General features: G+C 41.1%; 1 protein-coding gene across 1 annotated transcript in view; it reads left to right on the top strand.

Moving 5' to 3' along the window:
- cep85 (centrosomal protein 85) overlaps positions 1 to 9,879 on the top strand; it is a 56,805-nt gene extending 46,926 nt beyond the window's left edge. Inside the window, exons 11-14 of the mRNA XM_080211226.1 lie at positions 3,199 to 3,249; positions 4,079 to 4,186; positions 6,093 to 6,318; positions 8,541 to 9,879. Of these exons, the coding sequence (XP_080067352.1) occupies positions 3,199 to 3,249; positions 4,079 to 4,186; positions 6,093 to 6,318; positions 8,541 to 8,704 (549 nt within the window). The 3' untranslated portion in view covers positions 8,705 to 9,879. The remainder of the gene's footprint in view (positions 1 to 3,198; positions 3,250 to 4,078; positions 4,187 to 6,092; positions 6,319 to 8,540) is intronic.
- The last annotated feature ends 2,913 nt before the right edge of the window (positions 9,880 to 12,792 follow it).

Here is a 12,792-nt window from a genome sequence, read left to right as displayed (position 1 = left end):
GCACGTTTACTTGCCCTATTCTTGTATCTCTTTGCCTCTTTTTCCGTCTGTCTAATCTAATTTTGAATGTTTGTTTGCATTATTTCTATTTTGATCAGTAACCCTGAAAGTGAATTCCACAGCTTCAATTCTGAAAATTCTCCTGCAGCCTTCAAAATTTCTTGCACTTAGGCTTGTATCTATGACTGTGAATTGTTGATCCCCTCCACTACTAGTTTGCTTCCTCCTACTCTTGTTTTTCTTTTATAATTTTAAACATTTCTCTCTTGTGGCCCTTTTTTGATCTGTATTACAACAAATTAAGTCTAACCATTTAAATTTTTTGTGCTTGTATTCTTTCACTGTAAACAGCACCCTGGCGAATCTGTGCTGTCAGCTCTCTCGAGACTTAAAATTCTGATGTGGGTAAATCAAACTACATATTCTGTTCTATATTGCTGAAGTCATATTGGCTTAGTGTTAGGTTTCAGCACTGCCCCCTGCCCCCAACCAATTTGCTGCTCTGTATTGATTCTAGAGTGAATATTGTCCTGTGTGGAGAGAAGGAATAGAATGGAATATTCTCTGGCGTCTAAAAGAGTTAAGAACTGATGCTGTTGAAATTAACAGCAGCTGTTGTTTTGCCTAATTTTAATGTAACTCTTTTAAATTATCACTAGTATTTTTCAGCATTTCCACATCAGGAAAACAGCAATATTCGGTGTAACTATCCCTCCAGAATTGGTCTTGTGCACCTTAAACCATTTGCATCAACCATCCTACTGGCCTGGGGAATTGCTACTGCCAAGCAGCTAACCTTGTGCTGGAGAAATGACACCCACCAGGGACTGGGCTGAAACTGCTCATGTTCACCACATTGGCTGATGAAGAGAGAGAGATTCTAGACTTTCATTCCATTAATATGGTCTGGAATGAAATGCAACACCACCAGACTGTCATTTATTTTTTTTTCTTGTGTTCGTTCCCTGATCTGCTCTATATTACTAAAATAATCTCCACATCTATATTACTAAAGTCATGTTTGCTCATTATTATTACTAGCTTTCACTACAGGATTTCATTAGTTTCTATTATAAGAAATAGGAGTAGGCCATCTAGCCCTTCGAGCCTGCCCCGCCATTCAATAAGATCATGGCTGATCTGAAGTGGATCAGTTCCACTTTCCCGCTTTCTCCCCATAACCCTTAATTCCCCTGTCTATCAGAAACCTATCTACCCGTGATTTAAATATATTTAGCGAGGTAGCCTCCACCACTTCAACAGGCAGAATTCCAGAGGTTCACCACCCTTTGAGTGAAGAAGTTCCTCCTCAACTCTGATCTTAACTGCCCCCCCTCTATCTTGAGGCTGTGTCCTCTAGTCTTGCTATCCTTTCTAAGCAGGAAGAATCTCTCTACCTCTGCCCTATCCATCTCCTTCATTATCTTATACGTCTCTAAGATTTCCCCCCCCTTATCCGTCTAAACTCCAACAAGTACAATCCCAGTCTATTTAGTTTTCCTTCATAGGCCAACCCCCTCATCTCCGGTATCAGCCTAGTGAACCTCCTCTGCACTCCCTCCAAGGCCAATATATCCTTGCGCAAGTGTGGCAACCAAAACTGCACACAGTACTCCAGCTGCAGCCTCACCAGTACCCTGTATGGTTGCAACAAGACCTCCCTACTTTTATATTCTATCCCCCTCGCTATAAAGGCCAACATTCCATTTGCCTTCTTGATCATCTGCAGTCTGCGTTTTTGTGACTCATGCACAAGGACCCCCAGGTCCCTCTGTACCGTAGCATGCTGCAGCTTTTTGCCTTTTAAATAATAATCCCTCCTCCTATTATTTCTGCCAAAGTAGATAACCTCACACTTGCTAACATTATACTCCATCTGCCAGGTCCTCGCCCACTTGCTCAGCCTATCCAGATCTCTCTGCAGACTTTCCACACCCTCCACACAATTTGCTATTCCACTCATTTCCACTATTGAGAATATTATTGACTTTGAGATCCTGTCCTTTCATATTCTGTTTCTCCCCCCACCCCTCCAACTCTCCCCTACCTTCTAACCAAATTGTTCTACATTGATTCCTGGAGTGAGTGTTGCCCTGTGTGGAGAGATGGAATAGAATGGGCCTATCTTCTCTGGAGGCCAAAAGAATAAGAAATTATTTTGTTGAAATAAACCTCAGTTGCTGTTTTGCCCAAGAATTGTCCCTAGTATTTTTCATAATTTACACTTCAGGAAATATAATATATTCTTTTGATGGGTTAGATGCTGAGAAGTTGCCCCCTTGACTTAGGGGGAATCTTTTAGGGTCCCATGGTAAGGAGTCAGCCAATTAGAATGAGAAATTTCTTCTGTCAGAATATTGTGAATCTTTGGAATTCACTATTACTTTCCGGAAGAAAGTGAATGTTCAGGCATTTATTTTTGAATGCAATGGGAATCAAATGAAAGGCAGAACAGTGGAGATGATGTATGATGTGCAAGTTCAGTCATGATCTTATTGAATAGTGGGGCAGACTTGATGGGCTATATGCCTAACTTTCTTGTGTTCTTTCCCTAATTTGAAACTTGTCTTTTCTAGTAATTGCCAGTGTGGTAGGGTTAGAAATAGGGTTCTTCAGCCTTGGCCATTGAAGAAGAGTGCTGTAATTTGATAGTTACTAACAACTTTGCTCTTCAGTGGATATTTCCAGTCACTAAGCATCACATCTTTCATGTGGCAGAGGCCTGCAGTCCTGAAAGTGATATTTTTGTATGTAAATACCAAAATGTATATTTGCTACTACACATTATCTTCACTGTATACCAACCTTCTGTATATAATCTATTTGGAGAATTCAATAAAAAAATACAAAAGTTTGAGGTCACATACCAACCAACTCGAACAGCTTCTTCCCTGCTGCTGTCAGACTTTTGAATGGACTTACCTTGCATTAAGTTGATCTTTCTTTACACCCTAACTATGCCTGTAACAGTACATTTTGCACACTCTGCTTTCCTTCTCTATGAACAGTATGTTTTGTCTGTATAGCGTGCGAGAAACAATACTTTTCACTTTAATACATGTGACAGTAATAAATCAGATTAATAAGCTAGGGTTTGAAGTAGAAGTGCAATGGTGGTATGTAAAGTGATCTGAAGGCCAGAAGTAATTATTCTCCTTTCAGATGCTACATCTAACTCTTTGTATGTTTACTTGCTAGATTATAGATAAACAACAGATGAAAATGGAACAGCTCACCTCACAAATACAGGTAAGGAGATTTTAAACACACAACCACCTGTGTAAATCACTGGTATTGGAGGGAAACAGGTACGTGACTCACTCTCTCTCCTGTTTAGAATGTTGCATTTCGTTTCAGACCATATTAGTGGGATGAAAGTCTAGAATCTTTCTTTATCACCCAGTGTGGTGAATATGGGCGGTTTCAGCCCAGTTCCTGGTAGGTGTTGTTTCTACAGCAGAGCTATCTGTTTGACAGTAGTAATTTCTCAGGCCAGTAGGATAGTTGCTGTAGTAATGGATTTGAAGTGCACAAGACCAACTCTGGAGGGATGTTTAGGCTTAATTCTGTTTTTCCTGATGTGGAAATGCTGAAAACTACGAAGGACTTTTTTTTTTACATGTTAAAAGAAACCAGCAGTTTCATTAAAATTGGGCAAAGCAGCAGCTGGTTTTTGCAGGGCTCAATTTTATTGCATGTCTTGGAGCTGGTCAGGGATGAATTACATAGAATGTAAAGCTATATTTGCTGCCAAATACATACATGTTCAGTTGTTTGTATGGCTGCTTTCTTCACTGGGCACATTCAACATTTTGGGGTTGGAGATATGAATAATCAGTGCTCTGGACCTCCTCCACTATCAGCAATAACTGCTGTCAATTGTGTATGTGGGTGTCTGGTGAAGTCAAGATGCTTGGCTATGATGCCAGCAGGGTAGAACAGTATGACGGGGCTCACAGTTTAAATTGTGGAGCCATCAAGATCTGCAGGTCCCATGGAGCACTGCTTTGAGGGGAGAGATTAGTTACAATGGTGGTGATTAACTAAAATATTTTAATTTTTATTTCCCTCTATATAGACTTTGGAGGAGCGTGTGGTACAAGAAGAAGGGACAAGCCAGGCTCTTCGTGAGGAGCTATCTGGGAAAGAGAATGGATCACAGTTATTGAGGAAAGCCATGAAAGAAGTGAGAACTTAAGGATTTAATTGCTGCTTTCAGATCCTGCAAAACACAGTAATGATGCCAGTTTCTAAATTCTGGTGACCCCACCTTGCACGTTGAGATAAAACTGCTCCAACTGACTAAAACAGGCTGTTGGAATGACCCATTTTTAAAAGATGTTCTAAGCTGTTGGTTTTGGCAAGTCTGAAACCATGCAAAAACCATGCATTTGCGGTCACAACATGCATCTTGCGTTGTGTAAAAGTTGCTATTGAGTATTGATTAGGGAAGAGAACAAGGGTGTTTGGAGTGTTGTGATGAATTTTCACATCCCCTGTCAATATAAATCTAACTAAATTTCATTGTATACAGTCAATGGCTTTGTTCCATGACCATTCTAATATCACATGATTCATCATTGAAGCTGGTTGTGTTCATTTGCCCAAAGAGAGGAAGAACTTGTTGGCATTTGATTCATGTCACCTGTTAGACATCCACCAGCGTATCTTGCTGCAGACTATGGTATCTGCATCTTAGGCCATATTGGTGTTACCTTGGTTAGATGAAGGATTGAAATGAAAGGGAAAAAGGCTTGTAAATGCTCAGCAGGTCAGGTGGCATTTGTGGAGAGGATCTGATTTAACATTTTGTGTTGAAGTGCAAGAGCTGAAGAGGGATTGAGATACTGGGGAAAATGAGAGAAGGAATGGGCAACTCTTGTAAGAACTTGATCCTCTGTCTGCATGCATCCTTTTAAATGTGCACATATCCACTAGCTGCTTTCCATTTTTCTAAAGGCTCGATGGTGCACTTTTAGTTGACGTGCAAGACCCCAATCATAGCTTGACATTAATAATTAGTTTTAATATAGTAATTATTCAGCCCTAGTCCAATATTGGTTTTAATGTTAATTCCTGTGCACTGCACCCTGTAATCTACCAACTCTAAACCTATAGTTGGTCACCAGAAGCCACGTGACAAAAGAGCAGGGTGGCTGTCCCACCCACTCCTACATTTACATTTTCCAGAGCTGGTGGGTATGGAGAAGCTATTGGTGTAGAATTACACATTATGAACTTCCCACAACTCTATAAAGTCACACGTGCACTGACATCAAGAAGGATTTGTACTGGACGATATTTTCTGTTTTTATTCCACATCTAGCAGACGTTAAATATGGCAATTGCATAACCTATTGTAACTGAATAAGGTCACCTAGTGCCAAAAAAAAAAGCTGGGTATGCAATTTTTGTTTTTCTGAATATTGGAGTAAATTTATACTGCTTGAAAGTGATTAGCTGAGCCATCCCTTAAAGAGAGGAACAGCTACTGGGGTGGGAGGAGACTATCAACTAGATTTTGCGATCTGGTGATTCCAGATGGAACCTGTCTGCTGTGTCAAGTAAACCAGGAAAGATCCAGAATTAACCAAAAATAATGTAGCCATTCCTCTCCTACCCTGTGCTTTGTCCTCCAAAGAGAGAAACCTCTTACAAAACTTTGCCTTTATTAATGAAAGGAGGGGTGTTCCTCCCGTGAGGTATAGTTTTAAATCTCCCAAACTTTCTCTCAATCTCCATTTTGGAGCATTCCCAGTGTTGTAACTTGGTGTCATTACTACTTGGTTTTGATAGGGAGGATGTTAGTGGCAAGTGGAATGGGTGGTGCTGTGACCTTTAAGACAGGCACTTTCAGTTCTGATTGGCATATTTCTGCCATTCCTTTACCATAAAGACTTAGTACTTTAGGACAGTTTTGAGGGAGGGGAGAAGGCTGGAAAATCACTTAGCGATGATTTTGCGGTGCACTGTTTTATGAAACGATTGGACAGCTACATAATCATAACTTGGTTGTCAGTGTAGATTATGGGACCATTTTTAAAAAGAAAATCACATCAAATGACAACTTGGCACTTTGCTCTGTATTCCAGCTTTCTGCCCAGAATCAGGAGCTCATCGAAAGAAACCTGACGCTTCAGGAACAGCTGGGACAGTTGGACCAAAGCAAGCAGCTACCATCTGAAAGCATGCAGCTCTTGGAGAGGCTGCATCGAGAACTGGCCAGAAGTTTGCATGATCTACAAGCAATCTGTAACATCCTCACACAGAGAGCCCAAGGCAAAGATCCCAACCTCTCTCTGTTGCTCGGGATCCAGTGTAAGTACCCAATGTGTCTTGTGCTATTAGAATAATCCAGTCCTAATTATGGCAAGTCTGCATATGAAGCAGTACTAGGGTTGCCAACTTTGATTCAGTGTATTCCTGGAAATTTTGCCGTGTGGTTTTGCCACATGCCTTATCCCCATGCTCTAGCTATCACATCCATTCCTGAGATGGAATGCTTTCTTATGCCAATTGGAAAGCAAAAAAAACTCTACCCAATTGAGAGAATACAGGGTTGTGGGTTCAGAGAAGATTAGAGATGGGGAAGGGTGGAGGAAATTGAAATCAAATATGAGAACTTTAAAATAAAGATTTTATTTAACCAAGAGCCAGTGCACCCTGGTGAGCATAATGAATGGGATTTGGTGAGAGCAGATAGATTATAAATCTGTCCAATTTTCATATTTTGAAAACCTAACTGATTCACTAATGTGCTTGCATATTTAATATTGAGCCATTGTGTTCTGGTTCTGTTTTATTGTGCCTTAGTCCCAGCATAGTCAATGCCTTCAGGAAAAAGGGAGAAGTGATTTAAAATTACATTTCCCAACGGTTACAAACTAGTTTTAGTGAATAAGGTTGATGATTTGTTCTTCATTTTTAGAAATTTAGCAGAGTTTCTACTAATCAAATTTTGCATGGCAATCGCAGAATTGCTTTCATTGAATATAAAATCAGTATTTGCCAACACTTGAATCAACAACTGCTCACATCTGAGCACTGGAACAGATGATGCATGAGCCAGTTAATTGTAGACAGTTAATGATGGAGAAATGCTTAGGATGTTCAAAAGGAAGGTACAGGTATAATGGGGAACAGTTGACCTGGTTTAACAATGAGATCCCATTCTATATAAATCTACTGGGAGGCTTGAAGGGGTAGCCAAGCTAATGGGGGAACAGCAATTCTGTGAATGAGAAGGTTAAAGCTCATGATAACTTGATAAATTGCTTACATTAAGTAAATGTGCTTTAACAATGGAACAGAATGGTGGAGCAAGTGGGAAATTACTTGAGATGCAATATGCTATTCTATAGGGCTTTGTCCTAGGCATCCTGTGTTTTTATATTTGCGTTAGGTAGTAAGCTGTCTGTGGTAGTGTTACCCTGCAGACACAAAGCCATCTTACTAAAAGAAAGACTTGGATCGATTATAGATAAAGCAGGTGAGTTTTAATGTGGAAGCACTTGTAACCATAACAAATATAACTGAAGTCAAAAGTAGCTGTAAAGGATGTAAAGCTAAAGTGGCTACCAAGGATTTGGAAGTGATATCCTGTAGTCCATGCAGTGTAGTGATCAGTAAGGTAGGTAAGGTATTCAGCTGTCTGTGGTGGTCTTTGGATCAGAAGTCAGAAAAAAGTTTGGCTGATAGTCCAGGACTGCCCTGTACAAAGTTAGTGTGGATTGCTCAGTCTTCAAGAATATAAATGGATTAAAAAAAGGTTCAGGGGAAAGGGTCAGGATGTTTTCAAGGCTCGGACTGTTAGGGACTGGGTCAAGCAGCTAACAAAGCTATTTAACTTGGCCAATGAGTTTGAGGCCAGAGGGGACAGGCACAAAGTTGACAAAACTTAAGGTTGAGTTGACAATATTCTCCAATAAAGTGGGGTGCAAACACCCATATAAGGAGTTGATTCAAAGCTTGCATCTTTGAGAAGGAGCTGGATATTGAGCATGGGTTCATGAGTTATTAATACTGCTTGATTTGTTTTGAGGTAGAGGACAAGGGCTTTGGGGAGACAGGGCCATGTGCTGTAATAGGTTAGTCGCCACCAGTTGTTAAGTCCTATGTGAAATGAATTTGGGCACTCAGTCAAACCCTAGTGTTGTGGATCTACTGCACAAAGCTGGAACTGATCAACTCAGGTATGGGTGGTTTTAAGCAATAGAATACCCTGTTGCATGGTGATGATCTTGAGATTGGCTAAAAGAACGTTGTTGCGTTAGACTGGGAAAACACAAAACTATTCTGGTTGTATGAATCCTAGTCTGCAGTATGGATGCTGACAGTGTGCGCCTGAAATGGAAAGGTTCCACTGTCCACTCCCAATTTTCATTGAATATAAAAGGGGAGAGTGAATGTTCAAATAACTGGACATGGTGTTGGTGAGTTAGGCTTGGGAGAGTTTCTTCAAGAATCCTTGAAGGACTGGGGGCGAATGATACTTTTCTGTTTGTGATTAATGTTCTTGTGTTTTAATTGCATGCCTTCAGCGATGCATTACTCCAGTGCAGAGGAGGGGGACTGGCAAAACATGGAGCTACTGACCAAGAAACTGGCTGAAGTGAGGCAGTTGGGCAGAGATATCGACGAGTTAAGAACTAGGATATCAGATCGATATGCTCAGGACATGGGAGACAACTGCATCACACAGTGAATATGTGAAATAGGAAGTGGATAGAAAGCCTGGGTCAGAAGAACATTGCACTGGATCTTTGTGTTAGACATCCTGGTAAATGCCTTGATTGAAACCTGTTCAGGAAAGAGGTTCACAAACTTGCCACAGTATCCCTATAAGATATTAACAGAGGTAACCTATTTACTGCTGTGTCACTTGTATCTCCTTGTCTCTATTTCAGTAAATATTCAAACTATAGAACAAGTACTCACTCAATTTGAAAGCAATTCTTGTGTTTTTAATTTCTAGTGACTTGTGTAGTGACTAAATTCAAACAAAATACTGTGGATGCTGAAAATCTGGATTAGAACTCATGCTGGGAATGCTCAGCAGACCTGGCAATATCTGTAGAAATAAAGACAGTTAAAGCTTCTCAGCAGGTGATCTCTTTCTCTGATCATAGATGCTGTCTGATCTGAATGTTTCCAGTATTTTTTGTGTTCAGTGCCAATTCCTAGATTGGCAGCAATTGTTTCTGCTTCTAGATGTTGTTGGAGTTGACAGTGAGAATGTAACCCTGAGAGTGGGTAATCAGGTACTTTTGAGGGGGGTGGTGCAATTAGTTATTTTGGGAGAAACAGTGTGGGCTAAATTTGAAAACAACTGTGACAATCTTCGATGTAAATTTATTCTCAGGTGTGCAGTTTTTCTAGATGTAAAGGAATGGGTTAAAGCAACACATTCCTTTAATTGTCAATTTAAACAAATCAACAAGGGGGGTGGGAATTTATAGATGTAGGTTAGGTTAAAAGATCCTTCATTTGACCATCACAGCCTCACTGAAGAACTGTGACATTTCCTAGTGACTCTGTCCTGGGCACACAAGGGACAGGCTGAACTGGACTGGGGCACACAAGGGGCATGGACATGCTGGACAGGAATGGATCTGTGCAATTGCCCTGTTGGCATTGGCTGAGACTTGTGTAATCATCCTCAGTTTTCATTTCTAAACTTTTTTAAAAATGATGAATGTAGCTCTCATCTGAGTGAAACATCTTTGCCCTGTGGAATGGGCCACTTCCTGTGCCCATGTGCAATCCCACTATTGTTTCCCACTACATCTATCCTCTCTGAACAGAGTGAAAATCAGGAGCTTTGAGAACTGAATTGAGACCCTCCCTCCCTCCTCTCTTCTCCTCCTCCTCTCCTTCTCTCTTCCCCCCCCCCCCCCCCCCCCCCCCAATTAAAATCTGATCCTAATTGTTCAGAAACTACTGAATTAAGAAATGATTCTAAATGGATTCTGGTCCTCAGAATCTCTGAATTGGATCGTATTCTGTTGTCAGTTTGAGAAATTTTCAAAGTATGCACTGCTAAAGTACAAAGAGGACCCTGAGAGAGCACATCACTGCTGCAGTGCTTGATTTATATATTCATTCCTGTTGACCATGCAGAAAATGTCACTGAAAATAATGCAGCATTTAACCTTCTGTAAAAGTGCATTGTGTGAGTCCCATGGGCTGGGATCAATCCATGGTCATTTATTCAACCAGGCAATGCTGTACAGTGCACGTATAAGATCTTTGCCTTTCCTTAAGGAGGGACACTAGCTGATTTATTGTTTTAATTCAGGCAGTTTATCTCAGAATAATTGAGATGCTGTGATTAGAATCCAGTGCAATACTGTAAAAGATTTCCTGATGGAATCTGTTTTTAGAGATTGACAGACCTTCTTAGCAGTTGATTTCCAGCATTCACAACTTTTTGAAATCCATGGAAAATCTAATGTGCATCTATATTTTTAAATACCAGCAAAAAGAAGCAACTCATCTCAAAGTAATACTGATCTCTCGCCTTTTCTGGTTTCCTGCTGAATGAAAGCTTTCCTTTTCGTTACATCTGATGCAAAACTGGCCAGTTTCTGAACTTCTACCCAATTTTGAAATTTTATTTCCTTTTTCATAATGGAAAAATGTAAAACTTTCAGGACACTGAATAATACATGTGTGAAGAGACTGGAAAGTGGGCTCTGCAAATGGAGCCACAGCTCAGGATATTTCATTTCTGCATTTTAGGATCAGTGTGAAAGAGTCAAACTCGTGCACTCTTGCTTTGCCTTGAAACGACAACAGTTTGTACTAATTTTATTACAATTTTTGGACGTTTTTGATGCAAGAATTATTTATAAATTTTGTACATGTAATTACATTTGTATTTGCAAATAAAATTTTCTATTCAACTGATTTAATAGCTGGTGATTAAGGATATGTGGTCACTTCCATTCACTTCAGGGTTTGAAGCCTCCTTGAGGGAAGCAACATTATCCATTTTAGCCCTAGGTTTACAAGACTAATATTCTCCTGGTTTTTATTGCAGCGTCATGGCTTCTCCTGGGAAAGATGATGGGAACAAACTCTTCCCAAGGTTTTAATTTGACTAGAAGCTTTCGATTTTACACTTGCCGCAGTTAATTGGCTCCCAGTCTGGCAGAGTCTCAATTTCTCATCTGCTGGTATGCCTCACTCATTCCAATCTCTAATCTCCTCAGAGAACTGTGTTTTTTCAATCCTGGCCTCTTGTACATCCTGATTTTGGCCACTCACCTCTTTTTAGTACCACTTCAAACCCCCATAATATTTAGAACAGTGGTGAGCAGCCTGCAGACTTCATGCAGCCTGTCAGCACTGAGTGCTATCTGTTGAGTCTTATCCACTGAAGAATTGCACCACTACCTTCGGGTCTGGGATTGCTACCATGTGTTGATTCCAGCATGCTACTAGGTGGTGATAGCAGGGCTTGATGCTAAGCTTCTCACCAGGATTGCCCCCTTAAATTGACGCCGGGATCGTGATGCTGCAGAGTTCCTGTCTTTCAGAGAGCACATCCAGCGCGTTCTAGGTAAGCAAGTGCAGGGAGACCATCGAGTTCAGTGCTGGAGTACATGTGGGAGGTTAAGCTTCTTACTATTTGATTTTTCTGGTTATCTACTCCTGCCTAATGGATCTGGTTTTTTTTAATGAGGAAGGAGAATAGAGTGCAAAAGCAAAAGATGCAAAGGCAGCAGTAGTAGACAAAAGGAGAAATTGTTGAAAAGGGCAGAATGGTAAGAGTTGACAGCTGGGTTATTTTTAGTCAACTGAAAAGGACACCATTGTGCTTAATTTGCAATGAGGTGTTCATCACAAAAGAAATACAATGTTAACAGGCATCGTGAAATATGCCATCCATCAACAGAATAAATAGATTCTGCCCAACAGCTTGAAAATCTGAAGAAAGCCATGAAAATTCAGCAGTGATGGCAGTGAGACTTCACTAAGGTGTATTCTGGGAGAAGTCGGCACAGTGACATCTACTGAAAAGTGGGAAGTGGAAGAACTGGTGTGAAAGAGCCCGAAACTCTGGTGTTTCTTTCCCTCCCTCCCTCCCTCCCTCCCTCCCTCCCTCTGACCTAGGGAGGGAGGGCACAGACGTTGGTCAGAAAATGATGCGAGATCAATGGACACAACTGGTGAGTAAGTTCTACAGGGTATTTCCAAACCATATTAAATTGAAACTCCTTGTTTAGGTAAGGATAGGGAATTTTTTTTTTTCATGACTGAAGAGCTTGAAGCTGTGGTTTCCTCTTCTTGCTCTTTGTGGGAGGCCTGGCACATTTCCAGTGCCTGGGGCCAGCATGTGTCCAGCTTGGCTCCTGGAAATTCAAATTTGGGAGCTGGAACAGTGGCTGGGAACATGAGCATCCAAGAGTCTGAGAGCATTGTGGATAGCACATTTAGGGAGGCGGTCACATCGTAGCTGATGGGAATGGGTGACCACAGGGAGTTCAGGAGTCCCCTGGGGTCTCGCTCTCAAATCCATATTCCATTTTGGAGGTTGATGAGAGTACTGGTTCCTCAGAGTGCAGACAGAGCCAAACTTAGGAGGGGTGGGAAGAGAGGCAGGGCAATAGTAATAGGGGATTCAATAGTCAGGGGTACAGATTGGTGGTACGATCAACATGACTCCAGGGTGGTAATGTTGGTTCTCTGCTAGGGTGTCACTGGCTGCAGGGCACTCCGAAGGGGAATGGTGGTAAGACAGAGGTCATGGTACAGGTTAGTACTAATGACAGAAAGCGGGATGAGATC

Source organism: Carcharhinus amblyrhynchos, chromosome 24 (genome assembly GCF_965287045.1).
Source record: "Carcharhinus amblyrhynchos chromosome 24, sCarAmb.v2.hapA, whole genome shotgun sequence".
Lineage (NCBI taxonomy): Eukaryota > Metazoa > Chordata > Chondrichthyes > Carcharhiniformes > Carcharhinidae > Carcharhinus > Carcharhinus amblyrhynchos.
The sequence above is the reverse complement of the archived record's forward strand: the minus strand, read 5'-3'. Positions and strand labels throughout refer to the sequence as shown.